Source organism: Abramis brama (genome assembly GCF_963993115.1).
Source record: "Abramis brama genome assembly, chromosome: 15".
Lineage (NCBI taxonomy): Eukaryota > Metazoa > Chordata > Actinopteri > Cypriniformes > Leuciscidae > Abramis > Abramis brama.
The window spans coordinates 28,369,471-28,393,861 of NC_139977.1; the positions used below are offsets into that span (position 1 = coordinate 28,369,471).

Below are 24,391 nucleotides of genomic sequence, written 5' to 3' on the forward strand. Positions count from 1 at the left end.
CTACAGTATATAGTGTAGCAAGGTAGTCTTCAAAATTTTTAATAATTTAATAATTACATTTTAGGGGACCCCCCAAGAGTCCTAAGTCATTTCGAATCCTGTTTCTAATATCTCTTGTTGCAGGCACTTGACCACTGGCTTTTCTTTACAAAGAACAATTGAAATAAAACTCAAGGAACTAAGCATATTTGTCTTTTATTAAACATTAATGAAAAGTGTTTTTTTTTTTTTTTTGGGCAGTGTTGTGTAATATGGCACATGCAACAATGTCACAGGCCCTGTCAGGTGTGCAACCCTCAGACTTTTCAGACACTGAAATCTTCCCTTTAGTAAGCCAAAGTTCATTTCATTGTGTGCCCTTGTTCAATGAGCTAGAGCTGCATTGTAACTGGTTTGGGTCAGGGAATGTGGTCATAAAACACCTGTCTGCAAGCAGGAACATGTCATAATCACCTATGAAAAAATGCAGTTCTGTTAGGATCAGCATAAGTGTGTGTAATACAGTGAGCTTGATATTTAATTGTGGAACTTTTCTTACCACTTTCAAATAATGTGCATAAATGTGAATCTCTGAAAATTCTTAAGTCATGCACAGATCCTGGCCATTTTGCTTTCACATTTGTGATACGGAAGATTTGTCAACTGCCTTTTTTTTATTTGATATATTATTCATCTGGAATATTAAGAATCACAATAGTAACTGGGCTGCACATTTACATTGTGAACCCCCTTTCTGTTCACATAATCCCCTTCACTGAGGCCTTGATGGCAGTCTGGTCTAGCCTATAAGCCTGAGTGACATATATACTGTAATCAGCATGGTCATGATTGCATGATCTTCATAAAAAATTATGATAGTCTAAAAAAAATATAAAAAAATAAAACTGCTTAAAAATACTGCTTTACAGCATTGGGTCTTAAGTGGCTTGGAAATGCCACAAAAAAAAAAAAAAACTAAAACTGTTTTTTAAACCTAAATCGCCAGGTAAACTCCGAATGACACGATAGACAGCACTTTCCATAAAGTTCTCCACATCTCCAATAGTGTAAAGGAAAGAGCCACTCGCAAATAATCTTAGGGTACAGTTTGTGCTGTAGTTAAAGCCCGACTCCGACAAGTCGAAAATAAATGTGCGTTTCCAACAATTTAATAACGACAATCTCACGAGTCACGAGAAAAAAATATATCTCTCAGAAAGTGCACTACCGCGCTTCCCGTATCAGCTCCGCTTATGAAGCCGGGATCTAATCCTGTTTACATGAAATAAGCCTGCTCCCGAGCAGGTTTAAGCTTGCGCACCTGTTGCTATGACAGCAAGTCCAGGATGAGCTTCGAAGAACCAAACAATCCAAGATCATGCCAAATCGTCAACAATCAAATCCAGCTAACTGAGTTAGCGACGTACGAAGAACGGGCCCCAGGGCAAGTAACTGTTGGTTTGTGATGATTTTCTTTGCAGACTTTATGACTCTCTGCAAGGCCTTTTTATCAGCTGCAGAGCTGCCTCCTTACTGTACCACACCAGCATGCCATGTGTGAGGAGGACTCTCTCAATGGAGCAGCGGTAGAATGACACCAAGAGAAGAGCCGTTGTGACAGGTTTACATTCCTGAGCGTTCATAAGAAGAACAGACGCCTCTGGTGATCAACCCCACCACAGTCTTGTCATCCGTGAATTGGATAATGGTGTGTTATAATATGGTATACAGCATGAGTATACCGAGAATAGAGAAATGGGCTCAGCACACAGCCTTGTGGGACTCCTGTGCTGAGTGTCAGAGTTGAGGAATGATGCAGGCTCATCCTTACTGGCTAGCCACTTTAAAGGGTCATGAACCCCAAACACATTTTTTTTTTTTTATCTTCATGTTCATATACTAATATTCATGTGTCTGTATATGAGTGTGTTGCTATCAGGTGTTTTATTGATTGCTGTCTCCCCTTTTCCTACCTTCTACTCTCCCACTTTTCCACAGCTTTACACGCCCAACCTTTTTTTCTTTTCTTTTCTTTTCTTTTTTGACTTGTTCTGACTTTTTTAACTTTAAGGTGTGAACGACCAGGGTAGTTTCCAGCAGCTATAAACCCGTCGGCTCGGATCATCCGGTTAATCTGATTCAGTGACGCACAAATCGGACGTTGCGAATCCACCAGAGCCTAGGCTATATAATTTGGAGTAAAAAGTCTGACGTTAGATATAGACAGTTGATCGTCATGGGGATTAAAATGATCTTGCTTTCAGTTGTAATTGCACAAATGTACACTGCCACCATTGACGGTAAGTAGGCTAGATCATCAATTCAATATGCATAAAAAGTGACTTGAAATTTTGCTGATGCGAAACTTAATAGCCTACAGTGTTACTGAAACCTTGATCTATATTATGAGTGTAAGGAATTTTTATTTGCTTTCACAATTAATAATGTTTTTGTACCATTGTATATATCTTATTTATTTCGAACTTATTTATTGCACAGTTGGTTTTCATACAACTTTATAAAGCGGCCTTGCTTAGATTATTTTGATCAGTTTAATCATAATTAGTTTTTTTTTCTTCTATAGGTTTACCAAACAAAATCTTTGTCAAAAAGAAAACATCTTTGCTTTTCCTGAAAAACTGCTTTTTCTATAAAAAAAACACAAGCAAATAAGCAACAATAGAAAATTGCAACGATCCAATCTATTCTCGTTGGACAAAATCAAGTCTTGATTTTTTTATCGCAACTTCCGCTAGGCTACACCGACTCTAATAATTTACAAAAACTATACAGGAGATGGAAATGGCTGCAGCCTGCAGAACGGGGCGGGACTGTGTGATATTATTTTGTGCAGCAGAATATGGAGAAGGAAAGATTCTGTATATTTGACATGTTTTTATTTACAGATGATACAGAATACTACGACGAGTCAGATTACAACGACACTGTGACAAATCTGAGAGGTAAGCACTGGATGCTTTTGTGCAGCAGAATATGGAGAAGGAGAGATTATGTATATTTGACATGTCTGTATTTACAGATGGCCCATCATACAACAGGTCGGATTACAACTTCACAGGTAAGGATTGTTGTACAAGCACGCCCTCTAATGTTCACACTCCCAAATAACATTATTCACTACATCACCTTCACATTTTGTCGGCTTTAAAAATAAAAAAAAATAAAAAAAACACTTCGCAGATAAAATAGCTAGCTGTTCGCTATCATGGAAACCTCAAGCAGCATTAATGAGGAGGACATCGTTGCAAATGTATCATCCACGCCGTTTTCAAGATTCACTTTTAAAGAAAAGCAGTTAATTGGCGAAAGAAGACCTATAGGCTACACACATTTTTTGCAGAAAGCCAAAGCTTTTTAGAAGATTTCAAACACAGAAATTAAGCGATACCCCTGAATAACAGCATCAATAAAGAAGCTAATGCTTTACTGCTGGAATTGTGTGCTATTTGGGTAAATCTTTTAAAATCTAACATTGATTTTATTCTGGCCGCGGCTGCCACTGTTTTACATGTTAAGCTTTAGTTGAGAAAACAGTTATTTTGCAGAATTATTGGTCAATTTGTAAATTTTCTAACTTAGCCACCATGTACATTTGCTGTAATTCTGCATAATAGTTACATTTTCCCAAATCACAATTTGAATATACTGTCCGTTACATGCATTTAATCGGCTGCTATGACAGTCTAGGATTTATTATCAACATGCGGAACTGCATGTGGCAAATATGCTTTGGTCTGATTGCTGTCATGATGTGTCAGCTTACATTAAATTTTGTTGGTTTTGTGGCTAATTGTCACCATATATTCCGCTGAAATGACACACTGATCGTGTGATGCAATTCTTTGTAATGTTGATTTGCATTTTATTACTTTTTGTTTAGGTTTGGTGATAACTCTCACTCTGATGTTTGCTTGTGGTATTTCTTGTCAAAGGTAACGTAGTATTATAGAAGAGGACACAGTAGGGACCTCGACTGCATCCATCTCCATGAGTTCTAGGGCGCAATCTTTCAAATAACTGGGCAGCTTCCTTGTCCTTTTGGACCTTCTGAGCTCAGGCTGCTCCTCCACACATGAAGTCTCAGACACTGTAACCTCTGGTGTAATTCCACTTGTCTGCTGTACAACACAGTCATTTGAAGGTACAGAATTAGCTGGTTCAGGTGATGGAAACACATCAACATCTTGCAACAACACAGATGTTTCAACTGGAGGTACCACATGTCTGTTCCTCTCCTGATCAATGTGCCAGTGCAGTACCATTCCCAAAAGTGGCTTTATAAAGCTTGGTTTATACTCACTGCGTCTGCACGAGTGCGAATGTGCGCGTGGCAAAAATGGGGCCATCGCGGTGTGTGCGGTTATGTGCATTGAGTGTGCAAGACACCATTTCGCGTGGCGCCATTGGCGGTGTGCACACCATTTTTTTTAACTTTCCACATCCGAAGATACACGACTTCGAGCTGAATCTGACAGAGCACACCACTACGTCTCACCGCACCGGCACCCAGTTTGTGAGTCTAAATTAGTTAATTAGCCTACAATAGCAGACATAACCCATTTTAATAAAAATAAAGGTCCATGTTTTATAAAAATGTTAACAAATAAATGAAAGTGTTTAGTGAAATTATGTAATATATTGTTAATTTAGTTGTAGCCTATAGGCTACGTTATCATATCCATTTATTTTGTTCTAATTTCACAAGTAATAATCTCAAGGTTTACTGTTTTACACAATTATTTTGAGGTGTGCTTTTGTTGAAGTGTGCTAAAATAAACATTCATGTGTGAACCTTCTGAAAAATGGATCATCTAGTCTCTTGGGTCATCCTCTAAGAACATATTCTCTCATCCATGCTAAAACAGGATCTTTATCAGTCCATGTCCTCACCTGGTCTGCTTTACAGTGACACATCATTTTCATCCAGCAGCTGTTCTCTCTCTTCCTCAGCTGGAGTCTCCACTCCTTTTTCAGACAACGGCAACTGGCTCAATCGATAAACATTTTAATGCTCCCGGGCTGCTTGATACACAATGATGTAGTTGTACCCACACAATACTGCCCATCCCTGGATACGTGGTGAGGCCATCTGTGGAAATTCTCTCAGTTCATTAAACAGCGAAATCAGAGGCTTGCGATCTGTTATGATGCAAACAGTCTGCCACATACATATGTGTGGAATTTCTTTACCCCAAAAATGTAATCTTATCCAATTGAGACTGCATTTAATGTACGTGACACAAACTCTATCAGCCAGTCTGTTCCATCTTCCATCTTGTGCGACAGCACCCAACACGTCTCAAGCCAAGATGAGCAGTTTGGTAGGATTGTAGTGCACTAATATAACAGAGGACAAAGGCTTCTTCCTACTCACAGCCCCACATCCATTTTGTCTCCTTTCTCAACGGCGTGTGCAATGGCACCAACACTGTGGACAGGCTAGACAGGAAGTTGTGATAATAATTCATCAGCCTTCAGTTCACTCACTGTCTGAGGAGCGGGCGCTTCTTGAATTGCCTGCACGTTTTCTGATTCTGTGGCTCAAGAAAACCACTTCCTTTCCCAGGAACTCACACTTGCTCCTCTTTAGCCTCAATCTACTTTTCTTTAGTCTACTCAAAACCTCCTCCACATTTCTTTGATGTTCCTCTTCACTGGCCCCTGTGACTAATATGTAATCCAGGTAAACCGTGACATGTTTCATGTTTTGCAGGATTCCCTCCATGGTGGATTGAAAAAATGGCTGGACTCAACACCACTCCAAAAGGCAGCCTACAGTAATTGTACAGTCCCTTGCGTGTGTTAATAGTCTTGGTACTCTCATCCCGCATGATTTGCTGATATGCACACTCTCATCCCGCATGATTTGCTGATATGCACACTCTCATCCCGCATGATTTGCTGATATGCATGACTCAAGTTTGGAGAATTGTTAGCCTCCAGGTAGCTGAGCGAACAAATCTGCTACTTTTGGAATACGATATTGTTTTACACTGGATGCTCTGTTTACCATGAGTTTGTAACCTCCACAAATCTGGAGTCCCTGGAGCTCGACATCTGCCAAGGGCTGAACAGCAATTGGAATACGTCTGGGCTTATAAAATTGTTGTTGGGCCTCGGGTTGGCATGAATCTCAGACGTGGTGCCTCTAATCTGCCCCAGCTCTTAAAACACCTCTGCGTGTCTGTCTAGCACGTCTGCAAACTTCAGTGCTGGCACTGGCGTTACTTGATTCACCACCTCTGGCAACAACCCTAAGTCTTTTAGCCAGCTTCTCCCCAACATGTTAGGCCCCTCTCCTTCTACCATGACCATTGTTAGTTTTTTTTATTTTCATTTTTGATTTCCACTGTTCCTGCAGTCTGGCCCAGCATCTCCATCTTTTCACCAGTATACGTCTTCTGGTTCAAACTGCAGGGTTTCCATTCTGACATGCCTGTTTTTTCCACAACTTCGAATATTGCTCTTTGCTGATGAACGAAACTCCACAACCGTTGTTGAATTCAAACTCCACTTCCATGCCATTTACATTCACTTTCTGTTTGATAGTTGGACTTGGGACTTGAGAAACCTCTTGGGGCAATAAACAACATTTCTCAAGAGCAATTTTTGAAGGGGACACCAATAATACAGGCAAAATTGTAAAGGATATGTGTACACAGAGGGAAGCCTTACTATTAGCGTAGCATGGAGGCTGTACCATTATCCTTCTTCTCAAAGTTTCTCTCTGGTTCAATGAAAAAGCTGACTAAAGTGACCAAAATATTCTTCATTGGTGTACGATATTGACAAAAAAATTATCTCTATATTTTTGGGGATTTTATCGATAACGATAATTAGCCAACATTTTGCTGAGTGTGTTATTGTGCTGGTACCTTAGCACGTTTAGGATTACCGTGGACAGCTGACTCTGTCAGCTGAGTGGCAGTCAGTTCACAGCAGTGACGGAAATCATTTTTTTTACCTTTTATTGGCATTTTTACCTTTATAAATTTATAAAGATGATGCATGCAAAAGATGATGCATGCATTTAAGTTAAATTTATTTAATTATTTTGTTGGTGAAATAGAGCTAAAACAGGCAATATGGTTGTAAGTCATTAATATTAACTTCTTGTTTATTAAACTTCACATTTGTTATCATGCTAATATCTGGAGAAACACTGCACTCCTGAGCACTGTGAGGTAAGGGAGGGGGGACTCAAAATGTTTAAAACGTTTTTTTGTTGTTGCCACGTTTGCATTTGTATTGGTTTACTACTTACACAATTATTTTAAGTATATATCATTATATTATTTACAATACACATATTTTAATGATATTTTTAGGAGGGACAAACCCTCAGGTTCTTTGTTTTATGTTTGATCATGTTTTGAAAATAAAGCTGCACTTGGATTCTCCAAGCTTGCCTCCAGTGGATGTTGATTACAGCTAGATTATTTATTTCTTTATGAAAAAACTTTGAAATTGAAATTTAATTTTCAACACATGATGTTTTATTAACAAAGTTCGGGAGGAGCACGTTCAGATAACACAAGGAGAGCACTCAGCAATAAATGGTAAGAGGTAGGCTATATATACATTCAGCAGTCTCACCTCAATCCATTGACAGTTTTGCAGCATCCCCCCACCTCCCCTTCTCCACGCTTCTAGTCCTAAACACTTACATACGTGGGGAGTACTCTGGGTTCGGGCTCGGAGCCCTCCCCCCGGACAGCATGCCAAATACGCATTAAACTTTACCCCCTCAAATTGTATGTAAGTGTGAACTCGTGAAAAAGCAGATGAATGTTTTTTTTTCCGCACCGACAGCGGAGGCAATTAAAACACAACCGTTTTATAAAAAAAAGCAAATTACAAAATATAATTCCGACTACAATAAGAACATAACATAAAAAAATTAACTGAACTACATTTAATCGATGCTCTGTAGGCTTATCTGCCTGAACTCAAATCTTCCTCCGGGTCCGCATTGACTTAAACTGTGTGCATAATCAAACGCATCTTTTCGTGACAGTTGTTTTGTTCTGGCGCAGCTACACCCCTCTGCGTCCCATAGTGGTCACTGACACGCTCTAAAGCGTCCTGTCCAGTGCCCATAGCTCTTCAATGCACTGTCAGCTCCATAGCGAGTAATTTAGACATAGACATAATTTACAGATGTCTACAGAGAAACATACAAGTGGGATCCGCAACCAAGCCTGGGTATCAACAACAAGGGTAGGGCACACCCTCTAATGGTCACACTCCCAAATAACACTATACTTCCCTATACTTCACTACAGGCTGCACCTGGGGAGGGGCTACATGTGTTGCTCTGCCCCATATTTATTCTGATTGGCTCAGTGGTCTTTCATATGATAGGAAACATGTTCAGAGTTGTCTTCACTATAATGCATAGACACTACAACATTAGCCTACATCCTGCAATGGCAAGAGAAATTAATTATGAAATGTTTATTTGTGGTGGATGGTGTACACAAACGCTGTACTTAAGTTAATGCAGAGAAACACTAATAAAAAATTACTCTAGTAAAAGAGAGGTTTCTAATGCGACAAGTAAGATAGACCTAAAATAGCTCAGTCTGACATTAATATGAACTATTAGGAGCACACTTGATCTGAGGATGTCATAGAATGTAAGATCCAAGATCCCCTGGATCTTTGCTCATTTGAGTGGGACAAGGCCAAATCAAGTGTTTATTGTTCACTTGACTTTAAGAAAAGGTGAGAAACACCCTGGTTATGTAACCTTTCACTAATGTTGTTGTGCTTTTGTATGTTCATACAGGCTTCATTTCAATTTTTGCTGCTAAAGAAGATGAGAATTGTACTTTGGACCAAGCAGAGCTCAACTGTTCCTCAATGTCAATCTCAGAAGAGGCTGTTCTCTTTCTCAAAGGCTTGATGGTCACACGCGTCATGCCCTCGTTCTACATCTTCATCATCCTCATTAGTTTGCCCCTGAACGCTTTGGCCTTGGTGACGTTCACCTGTAGGATTCGAGTGAAGACACCAGCTGTGATCTACATGTCTAACCTGGCATGTGTGGACCTGCTCTTCACCCTGCTGCTGCCTCTGAAGATCCACTACCAGCTGAACGCTTCAGATTGGGTGTTCGGTGAGGTTGCGTGTCGTGTGCTCAGTGCTGCTTACTACTGCTACATGTACTGCTCCATACTGCTGATTATGTGCATGAGTGTGGAGAGACTTCTGGCTGTGGTGCTTCCTGTTGCCTATCGAACCTGGGAGAGTGCAAGGAAAGCCAAGTGTGTATGTGTGCTGGTCTGGCTGCTGGCGCTCGCTGGTACAGTGCCACTTCTCTCAATGAGACAAACGGTAGAGATTAGGGATGTGGGCGTCACTTGTCATGATGCACTGCACCACAAAGACCCTACAGTGCTGTATTATGTGTACCTGTTCTCCATCCTCTCCTGTCTCTACTTCTTCTTGCCACTGGTTGTCACCTTAGTGAGCTACTTTACCATAATATATGTGCTCAGTGTAAAGTCTGAACACTTAGCAACATCAGGCAACCGAAGGAGAGCTGTGATTATGGTTATCACCGTGCTGATGGAGTATATTGTGTGTTTCGCTCCAACCAATGGCATCCTGTTGTACCACTGTGTTCGTTTAGCTACTGGAGGGGAGGGAGATTTATCATATGCTGCTTACCGGTTGGCTGTGTGTTTTGGGAGCGCAAGTGTTTTCCTGGACCCTCTTCTGTACTACTACGGCTCGTCTCAGTGCAGACAGCAGATCAGATCTGTGTTGAAGAGGGAAAAGTAACACGCAGACAAAATCCACAGCTGTCACTAAAACCAGACTTGCAGAAAAGTGTCAAGTAAAAAAAAAAAAAAAAAAAACTGATCAGGTATGTGGTTTTCCTAATTGCCAGATTCAGTATATTATATTATACAGTATATGTATTCTGTTTATCTGTGGAGGTTCTAAGAAACACACAAGCAGCTTTAAAAGCATTATTCAGCTTAAGTCAGTTCAGTTTTGATTCATTCCAATAATTGTGTAAAGAAAGGTCATGGAAATGTTGTCCATATTTAGATATGTACTGCTAGGTTTACCTCCATATTCAATAGAAATGCCAAAAACACTAATATTTTAGTTTTTGTAATATTTTTACTCTGATTTATAGAGTCTAGCAGGATGTTTTTGCGATGGTTATTATTAAGGCTTCTATATGTAAATGGCTGGAATCTGTGACTGTAGTTCACACTGTCATTATTCTGCGATAAATTTAGCTGAATTCTGACAAAGCATTGATATGTAACATGAGGAAAGGCCAGATAATTTGCAAAGAAAATTAATTTTTTCCATATTTTTTCTAATTTTCTTTCTTTTTTGTTGTTTGATCACCATTGGTGACACGAACAACTGAGGGTACATTAGGCTGCTGTCCCTTTAAGACAAATGCACTAACCTAATACAAATGACTCATCCGTTTTCTTTCTCAATTGTTTACAACACAAAACCGACTGTGTTTACGAGGATACTCGCCGAGACAGGCGTTTTGACCTCATTTTGCGTGCACGTGTCCGTTTAAGCTTAAAAGAAAGAGTACTGAATTTGCCTTGTTGGAAACTTTATTCCTTCATCGAAGCAGGAGACGTTGGGATATCGTTCAAGCGGAAGTTATTCTTTATTGAGGACTTCACTGAGCATTGCTGCAGTCATCCAACAATCTAACTTAGTTCTATACAGTATAGTTTTTTATACATTTACAAGGAGGAGGGACTGAAAAAGCTGAAGACAAATCCAAACAAAGCATGCAAATGTAGGCATGATTTGATTCTATCAAGTGAAAACTGGTTAGGCAGGTTATCTGGCTTGCTCAAGAGAAACAGACCCAATCAGCATAACTATTCAAATGCATATATGCTAATCCAATCAGCTTAACTATTCAACGTCTGGAGCTGGGGCTTTAAAGACAAAAGGTGAGAAACAGGAATTGCAACTTTGCTTAGCAGAATCATTCATGTGATATCATCATCTTAACCTTAAAAGCTAAATACAAGATTCTTAAAGCATATCTGACTTCTTAAATTTGTAATCCTTCACCGCTCACATGCTGTCTGCGCAGCTCTGTGTGTGCGCACAGAAAACAGTGCACGAGTCCTCTTGCGCTTGATGCCTGACTTGACACATGCAAATGATAAACTTTTACTCTATGATGGTTAAATTTTGCAAATAATCTGAGAATCACACTCGTTCTGAACCGGGGTGCAGCTGGCCCGTACGGATCACGAATTAACTACGATCCCTATACTTGACATCGCACATCCTGCGATGTGACTATTGTGGATGCGCACATCGCGATATCAATGCTAAAATGGTATATCGTGCAGTCCTAGTTCTGGCTGTTCATTTACACAAAGTAGGTTTCAAAGTTTTTGGAAACAGGTTTTGATAACGATCCAATTGTCATCTCTGTGTAAACTTCAAAAACGTGAATTTGTGAAAACGGTGATGGCATGCACATGCATATTACGTGTTTAGTCTATATAGGCATATAGTCTTTCTTTACAAAGTGACATTGCCAAATACTTGTCTGGCATGCATAATACAGTGTTTTTAGTCGTTTCCACAGATGCGTGTGAATGAGAATCATTATAATAACGTTTTCATCTGTACAGAGGAAAAAAGTTTGTCGTGTTGATGAGGCCTTAACGGGATAGTCTAGTTCACACGGTCTCTGTTGACATATCAGGGCTGCATTGTGGTCGTGTCTAGGCGCAGGTCCTTCATCTGATTTGGATATGGCTCAGATCCAACTGAGTACGGTAAATCTTGGGATGAACAGAGAGACTAACATTAGCCTTATAGAAAAAATATAGAGCTGAGTATCATCAGCGTAACAGTGAAAGCTAATGCCATGCTTCCTAATGATATCTCCCAAGGGTAACATGTACTCTAGTACCAGGGCTGCCAACTCTCACGCATTGAGCGTGAGACTCACGCAATTGACACTTTTCACACGCTCTCACGCCACACATCCATTTTCTCACGCACAGAAAAATTACGGAGCAAAGAGGTACTTTTAATATTAAACTAATTCTCAGCTCTTAGATTCCGTCAATTTTATTACGAAATTCAGACAAAAAAACGTTTGGCGCTTGTAAATGTGACGTGACAGATCGCTGAGCGCCTCAGTTCAAGTCCACGTGAACCGATCATTTGTTACTTTTTTTATTTAAAGATGCAGTACAACTTACCGAAAGTATACATAATATCGACCAATTAGTGTTTTTCAACCACGGAAAGAGGTCAATATAACAGCAGGAGAACAATTATGTCACATAACGTTACATTTACCTCAGGAAAGCCATTTAATGACCATGTTAATTGAATAGAAAAATAGCAAGAGAGGAGATTTTGCTGAGCACTATATTACATATTTATTATATTTTTACTTATGTCATTAAATAATTGTTATTATAACAAAAACTGCATTATATTTAATTTAATTTGTTATTTTTAACCTTTAATAATACCAGCAGATTGGGACCTCTATGTTTACAGCATTAGGTGAGGTCATAAATTTAAAATAATCATGTATCCAAATTAGTCAATATTGAATCAAAATCGGAATCAAATCACAAGAATGGAATTGAAATCTTGAAATTTTTGTCAAGCAATAATAAAAACTGTATCCTACCAGTCATTGTACAATGTAAACATTGTAACATGTTGTCACTAAACTTCATAAAATTCTTTTTAGTTACCAAATGTTTTGACAATCACAATTACACTTATTGTGATGCAATATTTGTTTTTACATAACCCCGAAAAAAAAAAAAAAAAAAAATCTCACTCCAAGCTAAACTCAAAAGTTGGCAGCCCTGTAGTAAGGTGCTAATACTGAGCCTTGAGGTACTCCATACTGAACTTGTGATCGATATGACACCTTTTCGTTTAGCTGCTAAAACTGATAACGGTCAGAAAAGTATGATTTAAACCATGCCAATGCAATTCCACTAATGCCAACATAATTTTCGAGTCTGTTCAAAAGAATGTTGTGCTCTACAGTGTCAAATACTGCACTAAGATCCAGTAACACTAATAGAGAGGGGGAAAAAAACAACAACAAAAAAAAACATATTATACAGGGAGTTGACTAACTAGCATGAGCAAACATGCGAAAATCTGGCAAAGAAACGAATGAGACGACAAATCAAAGGAAATTATAAACAGGTGTGCAAACAGTTACAAACTTTTTTTTTTTTTCTCAGAGAAACGCACAGAGAAAAAAAATGTTTGTAACTGCTTGCACAACTGTTTATTTTTTCCTTTCATTTGTTTCTTTGCTAAATTTTCTCATGTCTGCTCATGCTAGTTAACGTTAATCCTTGTTTTGTTTTCTCACAAATGTATGACTTTTGGAAGTGCAATTTGATTACCATATGCAGTTTTAATAAAGTTGAATTAGGTAACCTTTACTCTTCAAAGTGTAAACTTGCAGATGTTGATTATACATATTTTACTGTTAGGCCCATACATAATAATAGTAAACAATATTTAAAAAGTATATAATTTTTTAACATATGACTAATTAAAAATTAACCACAAAACATGCTAAATGGGGGATATCTATATCTATATCTAGCATTTAAAAAAATGGCCAGAACGTCATCTCTCATTTGCCGAATGTCGCGCAACAACGTTGCGACAGCCCTGGCGCGTCTTACAATTCTACGTTATTACAATGTTGCGAGCACGTAGACAGCGACCTTGCCATAGCAGAAATGCAACGTGCCACAGACGTTGCCACAACGCAAATGTGTTTGCTGGGAAGGATCTGAAGTGCCGGTGTTTCGGCAACAAAAACCCGCCGAACTGATCCGAAACCAGCTCAATTTTTATCGACCCGCCCAAACCCATTGTTGCCCGCAAAACCGCCCAATCTGGCAAAACTTGAATTGGTTCGGAGATAACCCATCGACTCTGCTCAAACGGTTCAGTCAGTGAAAGATTCAAATGAATGACTGGCTCACAAATCGGACGTCGCAAATCTATAGTGTCCAGGTTTTGGAGTTAGAATCAGGTTAGAATTAGTCGTCATGGGGATTAAAATAATCTTGCTTTCAGTTCTAATGGTACACACGTGCACTACCACCATTAACGGTAAGTGGCTTAAAAGTGGCTTGTAAAAGTGAAATGTATAGCCTATAATAGCCAGTGGTGTGACTGAAACCTTGATCTATCATATTGTGTCAGGAATTTTTTTTATTGTAGCCTATCATGAATGTCATACCTTAACCATGGTACTGTGATGGTATGCTTTGTAAAAATACTGTTATAAAAAAACGTCGCTGTCTACGTGCTCGCAACATTGTAACGACGTAGAATTGTAAGACGTGACCATAGACAGTATATAAACTGGACACAGCGACCCCATTGGATTCAACGGAGACAAGTGAAGTCATTTAGAAGCTTTCACTTCCTGGGGGTCGAGCGTACTGCGCAGACTCAAACTGAGCTTGACGACGTAGATGCCAAGAGAAATCTGAATCATTCCCTTCCGAAACTTGCAGACACGGAGAGCGTGAGTAGGAGGTGTCCATGAGCTAGGAGCAGGAGAAACTTTTAGTAGGTATTCTGATTAATTACTTTGTCATTTTGCCTCCATGTCCCCCCGATTGCCCGCGAGCTTCTCCTCCTGTCCATACGGTAATTTCCTACTGTGCGACAGAGAGTCGCGTGGTTATGACGCAATCGTTAGCCTATTTTTACAAAAATTGCTTCTACGGGGCCATAACGTAATCTACAAGGTAATGGAGACTTTTATACATCGTCGTGTTTCTTTAGAAATAAATAATGGACAAATGGAGTCTTTAAACGCCTCAGATGTAAAGTTATTCGCTGTCAAAGTGACGCCAAAATGAATGGGAGTCAATGGGATGCTAACAGCAGGTGGGGGTCCGCTAGCCAATGGCGGCGCCCGGGGGTGATACGGAAATCGAGCGCTCAATTACCCCCCTGGACGTGACAGGGCTGTAGCAACGTTGTTGCGCGACATTCAGCAACTTAGAGACGACGTTCTGGCCATTTTTTTAATGCTAGATATAGATATCCACCATTTAGCATGTTATGTTTTGTGGTTAATTTTTAATTAGTCATATGTTAAAAAAAAATGATATAGCCTACTTTTTAAATATTGTTTATCCCTATTATTATTTATGGGCCTAACAGTAAATTCATTATAATCACCATCTGCAAGTGTACACTTTGAAGAGTAAAAATGACATAGAATGTTACCTAATTCAACTTTATTAAAACTGTATATGGTAATCAAATCCCCCCGAAAAAAACCTATTATACAGAGAGTGGACTAACTAGCATGAGCAAACATGCGAAAATCTGGCAAAGAAACGAATGAGACGACAAATCAAAGGAAAATATAAACAGGTGTGCAAACAGTTACAAACATTTTTTTTCTCTGTGCGTTTTCAAAAAAAAAAAAAAAAAAAGAGGAAAAATCATTAACGTGCAAGTAGGCTACGCGCTGAAATCAATTACTTATCATTAAAGTCATTTTGGCTTCATACTTTTGGCATAAAGTTAAATATTTGTCATACCTGACCAGATGATGTAAAAAAAAAAAAAAAAAAATCACATCAGATAAGGAAGTTGTAGGTTGTGCTTGAATAATTACGTATCTTATTTAGCTTAAGTAAATTAAACGCAATTCTCACGTATCCTTGCTTGATGAAGAATGAGAGACAGCCCAAATGGTCAGTTGAAATTCAAAAGGCTGATTTTCGCGCTTCAGGGCAGTGACAAGTACATATGTTGTCCAGAGATTGTCGAGACACCCTAGGCACAACCTTAAGCAATGGCCCTGAACGATGGTTTAATGTGACAACGCTGTAACAACCTTCACCACACAACGTAGTTATAGCAACCTTTTGGCCATGTTGTTAAAACGTTGTTAGAAGGTTGGGTATGTTGCGCCAACGTTCTGTGTTTGCTGGGTACTAGTCCGCCATCTTGCCGGAACCCGTCTGTTGTGAGGTTAGGGGGCACGTCAGCCAGAGTTGTAGTGTGTGTGAGTGAGTGAGACTGCTGCCTGCTGAACATTGGGTCGCAGGAAGAACCCAGCAAACACAGAACGTTGGCACAACTGGCACAACGTACCCAACCTTCTAACAACGTTTTAACAACATGGCCAAAAGGTTGCTATAACTACGTTGTGTGGTGAAGGTTGTTACAGCGTTGTCACAATGTTGACATTGAACCACCGTTCAGGGCCATTGCTTAAGGTTGTGCGTAGGGTGTCTGGACAATCTCTGGACAACATGTACTCGTCACTGCCCTGAAGCGCGAAAATCAGCCTTTTAAATTTCAACTGACCATGGGCTCATTGTGTTGTCTCATTCTTCATCGAGCAATCCGATCATACGTGAGAATTGCGTTTAATTTACCTCAGCTAAATAAGATACGTACTTATTCAAACACAACCTACAACTTCCTTGTCTAATGTGACATTTATTTGAACATCTTCTGGTCAGGGATGACAAATATTTAATAACTTTATGCCAAAAGTATGTAGCCAAAATGACTTTAATGATGAGTAATTGATTTCAGCGCGTAGCCTACTTGTTGCACGTTAATGATTTTTCCTTTTTTTTTTTTTGGAAACGCACAGAGAAAAAAAATGTTTGTAACTGCTCGCACAACTGTTTATTTTTTCCTTTCATTTGTCATCTCATTTGTTTCTTTGCTAAATTTTCTCATGTCTGCTCATGCTAGTTAACGTTAATCCCCGTTTTGTTTTCTCACAAATGTATGACTTTTCTGAAGTGTTGACAACTTAGTGTTAACTAATAATTGTTGCAAACTGGTATTACCAACAAAATATTAGTGCATTCCTGGAACTGGGCGTCGTTACACTACATCCTTATGCATTGCTTTCTGCCAGGACTTTTACATGCTTTTCCCAAATCACCGAAGTGACGTCGACGTCCGGGTTAGCGGTAGCATGAGCCATCAGACAAGTGTTATATAAATAAACTCCTGATGTACTTACAAACTTTCCAATGCCTCGTTTTATGAGTACAGAACCTATCTGTACTACTGTAGAAGTTTGGTACCATTCTGGGCATTATTAGTGGGATAATTTACGAGATACATCTTAGGATCCATTAGCGCCTGCACTAAGCCATTCGGCTGATATAAATAAGCTCTAACTTTAATAATGTTCGACCAAGGGAAAAAAGGCTTCGGGGGTGTTTGGCTCGAGGTCATGGTGCAAAGGACCCTAGGTTTATTTTACTCCGAACCATCCCTTAAGCTAGGTGACCTTAAACTAAGACCTTTCCAACGTGATGACGCAATGTGTGGCGCATCTCAGAGATGGTACATGACGGGCATATGTGGTTTGTGTGAAAATTACCGATCGTTTCGCTGGATAAGACCTATATTTCCCGACTGGGATCGTGACGAGCCTTTGAAGCTGCATTGAGACTGACATTTGAACCTTCTTTGAAGATTTGAATAGTTGGTTGCCATTGAAGTCCACTAGCCTATATGGAGAAAAATCCCAGAATGTTTTCCTCAACCTTAATTTCTTTTCAACTGAAGAAAGAAAGACATGGAAAGGGATTTATTTATTTTTTTAAGTGACCTAATCCTTTAAGAGGATACTTACTTGAGTCACCCCCTATTTTCATGGTAGGCTACTCCAATTACCATATTAACTTTACATACAATATTAACATGATACAAAAAAAATCATGGCATAACAATTTATATGTTCACAGGTTAACATAGGTGTGGTTCTACAAAAAGTGTAAACAACAAATTTAATGTGAAATTTGAATTCAAATTCAATGTCTTGTATCAACAAGGATAAAGGACACATTTAAGGGAACCCAAAAAGGAAAATTCTGTCATCATTTACTCACCTTCATGTTAATGATAACCTGTATGCCTGTTTTTCATCTTTGCAACACATAAAGAAGATATTTTGAGAAAGGTCCATACAATGAAAGTCAATGGTAACAAAAACTGTTAGTTTACCAACATTCTTCAAAATACAGTAATATCGCATGCTAGTTGCCCTTTTTATGCACGTTAAGTTGTAATGTGTTTCTGTTATGTCATTAGGTTCTTTCTGACATTATGTTTTCCATAAGTGGGCCTTCATTGCATTTAGGGCCAATTACTGCATCTGTTCCCTCTGCATCATATGGCTGTTTCCTGCGGGCACTGGACTCTTAGCAATGCTTTCTATGTGCATGCATGTCTGAGAGTTTTTCTTTTCTGTTTTATCCCTGAATCTTCATGGCAATGACAGAGATCAGATTGTTAAGAGATGGGCTGCTAATAGTGCTCGCAGGAAATTAATTAGCTGGACATCTTAATCTAGGCCTCTTGCTTTTAGTAGCTTGCGCGCTATCACTGATAGTGTTTTGTCATGTTTGGTTACAGAGAGTCATGCAAGCAGCTTTGAAGAGGCTGATGATCCAATAGACTACAACAACCATTCTGATGGACTTTATAAATTGGAAGGTCCGAAAAAAAGTGAGTATAACGGCACCGATCTGGGTGACATCAAACCAGACCTGTACTGTACCCTACTGAAATCTATGACTTTTCACCTGAAAATTAACATTCTTTTAGCCTTTACTCACCCTCATGCACACCATAAGATTTTCATTCATCTTTAAAACAAAAAATAATATATTTGTAATGAAACCTGAGAAGTTTATGTCCCTCCTTTGAAAGTCCATGCAACCAAAAAGATGGACGATCCAGAAAGGTCATGAAAGGCATTGTAAAAACAATCCATCTTGTTTGATACACGATCACTTTCTATGATGAACAGATTTAATTTAAGCTTTTATTCACATATAAACAATGATCAACACACTTACATAAAGTGCATTAATATGGTAAACAAATGTGCATGCATGATGCACCAATGAGTTTTTTTCTATTGCGCTTCGAACACACATTTGAACTTCCGTCTTTATTGTATGTTATGTGCCGGATGTATGCGTTAACCATAAAAAATCATCTTGGCATTTCCATCCAGTATTTTTTTATAATATCTTAAAATTCACATAAAAATAGGTGGATGGCAACATATAGGCCTAGTGACTGAACTGTGACATGAATACGTACAGACACTCGAACGTAGTTGTTTTTGTGCTAAATAATAAAAGTAACAGAATACAATGTTTTTTGTCACTTTAAATTGTTCACTTATTTAGTCATAAGTGATTATTCTTTGTTCTTTAATGACGTCCTTGCATACATTTAAATTGTGTGGATCTTGTTTCAGAAAATTAGCTCTAATTGTTACTTCTATCCCCAATCTGTGTTACAACTCACAAAAGTAGTGGGGTAGGTTGTAACAACGGAACTATTTATGTTTGAAATTAACTAACATAATCTGTGATTGCATAGCACATGTCCAAGTATGTAGTAAACAAATGTGGCTAACATGTATACATTTTTGAGAGATCTACCACAAACAACCACTGAGTTACCAATGCTCAAACAAAAGGTGTTACTTTCATCCCCGGTCTCCCCTATAGCTGAACCATGGTATAGTATCAGATGCATTGTAAAAAAAAAAAAAAACCTGTAATCAAAAAAGCTGGTATTCAAGAATTCAATAGATGTTGCATGCACCCACATAACAAAATTAGACAAACCACATAAGGCAATGAGAGAATGTCCTCAGCGCTCTCTGCTGTACATTTCTCTGTCTAAACAATGAAATGGTGCAGAGCAATGTTTCCCGGCCATGTCATTATTGTTTGTTAGTGATGAAGGCACTTTATTCCATTCAGATTGTGAATGACTCTACTGCAGGGTAAGACAAATTTATGTCCATATATTCATAATGGTATCAAAATATGAGGACACTTTTTTGATGAGGGGCCTCATGAAAGAAAAGAAACACCCAGGTTGTGTGAACTTTCACTAATGGTTTTGTGTTTTTGTGTGTTCATCTACAGATGGCCTTGAAAGTTTTCTTATTCAAGTAGACTCCAAACCCCAAGACACTATTTTTACTCCAGACCAAGCAGAGCTCAACTGTTCCTCAATGTCCATCTCAGAAGAGGCTGCTGTCTTTCTCAAAGGCTTGATGGTCACACGCGTCATGCCCTCGTTCTACATCTTCATCATCCTCATTAGTTTGCCCCTGAACGCTTTGGCCTTGGTGACATTCACCTGTAGGATTCGAGTGAAGAAACCAGCTGTGATCTACATGTCTAACCTGGCGTGTGTGGACCTGCTCTTCACCCTGCTGCTGCCTCTGAAGATCCACTACCAGCTGAACGCTTCAGATTGGGTGTTCGGTGAGGTTGCGTGTCGTGTGCTCAGTGCTGCTTACTACTGCTACATGTACTGCTCCATACTGCTGATGATGTGCATGAGTGTGGACAGACTTCTGGCTGTGGCGCTTCCCATCGCCTCTCTAACCTGGAGGAGTGCAAGGAAAGCCACGTGTGTATGTGTGCTGGTCTGGCTGCTGGCGCTCGCTGGTACGGTGCCACTTCTCTCAATGACACAAACGGAAGAGATTAGGGGTGTGGGCGTCACTTGTCATGATGCGCTGTCTCAAACACAGAAGTATGTGTACCTGTTCTCCATCCTCTCCTGCCTCTACTTCTTCTTGCCACTGGTTGTCACCTTAGTGAGCTACTTTACCATAATATATGTGCTCAGTGCAAAGTCTGAATCTCTAGCAACACCATCATCTTCAGACAACCGAAGGAGAGCTGTGATTATGGTTATCACTGTGCTGATGGAGTTTGTGTTGTGTTTCGCTCCAACCAATGGCATCCTGTTGTACCACTGTGTTCGTTTAGCTACTGGAGGAAACAGTGGGGAGGGCGATTCATCATATGCTGTTTACCTGTTGGCTGTGTGTTTTGGGAGCGCAAGTGTTTTCCTGGACCCTCTTCTGTACTACTACGGCTCGTCTCAGTGCAGACAGAAGATCAGATCTGTGTTGAAGAGGGAAAAAGCAAAAAAGCCAATCACACCAAGTAACACGCAGACAAAATACACAGCTTTCACCAAAACCAGGCTTGCAGTAAAGTGTAACATTTAAAAAAACAGATCAGGAATGTGGTTTTCCTAATTGCCAGTTTCTATATATTATATTACATTATATATGCTGTTTATCTGTGGTGGAAGGTTCATTCCGCTGTAAAGCAGCTTTAAAAGCATTATCCAACTTAAGCCAGTTCAGTTTTGATTAATTTAAATAACTGTAAAGTCTAGTGTAAAGAAAGATAATGCGAAGGTTGTCTATTCATAGACATTTCGATATTGTCACGGTGTGGTGCAGAAGATGAGGAGACAAAAGTTCCAATGCAAACTTTTACTTATATACAACGGGTACAGACAGGCAGAAGGTTACTCACCAAAATAGGACTAACTGCGGACAAGGACTGACTGAACTGAAGGAACTAAATACAAACACTGATGAACATGATTAACTGAAAACAGGTGACACAGATGATGACAATTAACTGAACAGGAGATACAGAAGAACAAATAAAGGTTGACATGGAAACGGATGAGTGGTGGGAAAACAGAACAAGACATGTTACTAACACAAACAGGGGTGCGTTTCCCGAAAGCATCGTTAGCCAACTATGGTCGCAAGTTCCGTCGTTACCAATAGAGTTCAATGGACATTGCGATGAACTTGCGACCATAGTTGGCCAACGATGCTTTCGGGAAACGCACCCCAGAACAAGACATGTTACTAACACAAACAGAACACAACTGTGACACATATGTACTGCTAAGTTTTACTTCCTGATAATAAAAAAGGCCAAATATCTAGTCAATGTTTCTTTCACCAATAACACTCATATTATGTTGCTGAATTCTGACAAAGCATGTATATAACATGAGGAAAGGCCAGGTGATTTGCATAGAAACAAAGTCTTCATTTTGTGATCCATTGCTGTGTATAGCAATGTAGCAAGTTGTAGTCCATGTAAAGTTTTTTTTTTTTTGGAGGAAAAAAGAGAAAATAGTATTTGCCAAGAGAGTAAAAATGTTTTGTGCTTAAATGTACGGTATATCAAATGTCAAGCTGTAATTAATTCATTAAAATTGTACTACTGTTATCTGAATCCTATATCTTTAAGTCTTTTTATAGGTTTTAACATAATAATAATAATTAATTTATATAGCGCTTTTCTCGGCACTCAAAGCGCTTTACATAGAAGGGGGATCTCCTCAACCACCACCAATGTGCAGCATCCACTTGGATGATGCGACGGCAGCCATATTGCGCCAGAACGCCCACCAGCTTACTGGTGAAGAGGAGACAGTGATGAAACCAATCAGTATATGGGGATGAAACCACATCACTAACACCTCTTCCAGCAGCAACCTGGTTTTCTCAGGAGGTCTCCCATCCAGGTACTAACCAGGCTCAGCCCTGCTTAGCTTCAGTGGGCAACCAGTCTTAGGCTACAGGGTGACATGGCTGGGTTAGTTGCTGGGCAATAATGCACTGAATCAGTGATAAATTAATCCGGTTGGTGTATTTTGTTCACATTAGATAAATTCAGACTTGATCAGTCTTCTAAGCTGTTAAACACAAAGCACAACCATTCTTTAACATTTCAGCAAAAATGTATTTCATTGCATGCAATTCACTGACAAATGTAAAACAGAAGTTTGCTTGTGTTGGGAGGACATTAATCATTTCTGTTCCATTAACAGAAACAGGGCAGGATATTGCTAGTTCCCACCATGCTTTGATGAGCTTGGTTTGAGGATGGGTGGCTGAGCATATTGTAAAAACACTCGCACAATTACAAGCCGTGGCGGACTGGGACCAAAAAGTGGCCCTGGACTTTCTGGCCCACAGCAGTCCACCACATCCCACATCATAACACATTGGCTCATTAATGTCCAGAATAAATAACACTATACAATAATAAATGCTAATTAAACATTTATTTTAAGTAAAACAACATATATTAGGTCATATTTGTAAAACAAATGGAAACAAACAGAAGAACATTAAGACAGACACACAACATTATTAATATAAAACTATCAAGACAGCATATCAGCTAGTCAGGGAGTATCATTTTGGTGCAGTGTAAGATACACTACTCAGCAGAGTAGGCTGCACCACTCAGCTGTGCAACTCCTGAATCAAGATTGAAACTATTTTGCATTAACACAAATCCTCATGGCATACTATTAGGCTATCGTGTGACATTAAACTTGATGTCCACAGTTCTCAGGGCATCTTCTGGGAGCAGGTCAGCAGAGTTTTATGAGGAAGAGGAGGAAATGGCTTGTGTGTGTGTGTGTGTGTGTGTGTGTGTGTGTGTGTGTGTGTGTGTGTGTGTGTGTGTGTACATTTGAAAGAGCTTGTGTATGTGTATGAGAAACAGAGTTTGTGTGTATGAGAGATGAAAGGATTCCTGTGAAGGAGACAAAACAGATTAGGGATTATTCAGCAATATCTGTAATACATATTTGTTAGAGTAAAGTAAAGTGTAAAACAAGTAGCCAATACAACATAGAAATATGGTTAAACGGCATATTGTACACACATCTGAAAAAGACTACTTTCTTTTCCTATTAATTAGGTGAGCAATTTTGAAGGAATGTTCACATTCCTTTTCCTTCCCAGCACTGCCTTTTCCGTACAAACCGGAAACAGCCACAGCCACTGTGCATATGTGTGTGTCTGTTATCGGAGGTTGAGAGTCTCGCATGAATAAGTGAATATGCCGTTTTTCTATAACATTCTGGCATTATGATTCGTGTCTATAGAGCAGCATAAAAAAAATCAAATGTGATCATATTATCATGCAGAATCAGAATGCACTTTATTCGCCAACTGTGCACAAGCACTCAAGGAATTTGGTTTCCAGAAGCTCAAGGTACTTACATAACACAATTGAGAAGAGAGAAAGAATGAAGTATGTGGAATTAAAGAAAAAACAACAACGTGATAGTTTGTTGAATGAAGTATAGTTGATGAACCCCATTGACCTCCATAGGAAAAAAAATACTATGCCAAGATTAATCAGGCTCAAATTGTGAAAGATAGGGAGCATGAAGAACTATTTGCACAGACGAATTGGCTTCTCTGAGTCCAGACCTTAAAATCATTGAAAGTCTTTGGGATGTACTGGAGGAGACTTTACAAGATACAAGATCTTGACCAAAAATGTATGTACCTCTTGATGGAAATACATGTTGTGATGTTATTTTCATTAAGAGGTGCTCCAATTTTTAGTATAAATATAAATATGTGTATTTGAGTTATTGGTGTAAGCGTCTGTCTGTCTGTATGTTGAACTGTAAAGTGCAAGTGACAGCCCACTTTCCCAGGGGCGCTGTGGGACAGTCAGACACACTGTGT

At 39.2% G+C, this 24,391-nt stretch overlaps 1 protein-coding gene across 1 annotated transcript; it reads left to right on the plus strand.

Annotated features, from left to right (window-relative positions):
* Positions 1 to 1,630: 1,630 nt before the first annotated feature.
* On the plus strand, positions 1,631 to 22,125 carry LOC311098095 (proteinase-activated receptor 1-like). The gene is made up of 6 exons (XM_084138176.1): positions 1,631 to 2,279; positions 2,886 to 2,942; positions 3,020 to 3,058; positions 8,792 to 9,121; positions 18,448 to 18,540; positions 19,986 to 22,125. The coding sequence occupies exons 1-6, from the start codon at positions 2,216 to 2,218 to the stop codon at positions 21,086 to 21,088; spliced, it is 1,686 nt and encodes a 561-aa protein (XP_083994302.1). The 5' UTR covers positions 1,631 to 2,215; the 3' UTR covers positions 21,089 to 22,125.
* The last annotated feature ends 2,266 nt before the right edge of the window (positions 22,126 to 24,391 follow it).

Excerpts from the sequence above, each read along its gene's own strand:
- LOC311098095 (XM_084138176.1), top strand. The coding sequence starts at position 2,216 with ATGGGGATTAAAATGATCTTGCTTTCAGTTGTAATTGCACAAATGTAC. Across the intron at positions 3,059-8,791 it reads GTCGGATTACAACTTCACAG|GCTTCATTTCAATTTTTGCT; the intron begins GTAAGGATTGTT and ends ATGTTCATACAG. Across the intron at positions 9,122-18,447 it reads CGCTTCAGATTGGGTGTTCG|AGAGTCATGCAAGCAGCTTT; the intron begins GTGAGGTTGCGT and ends GTTTGGTTACAG.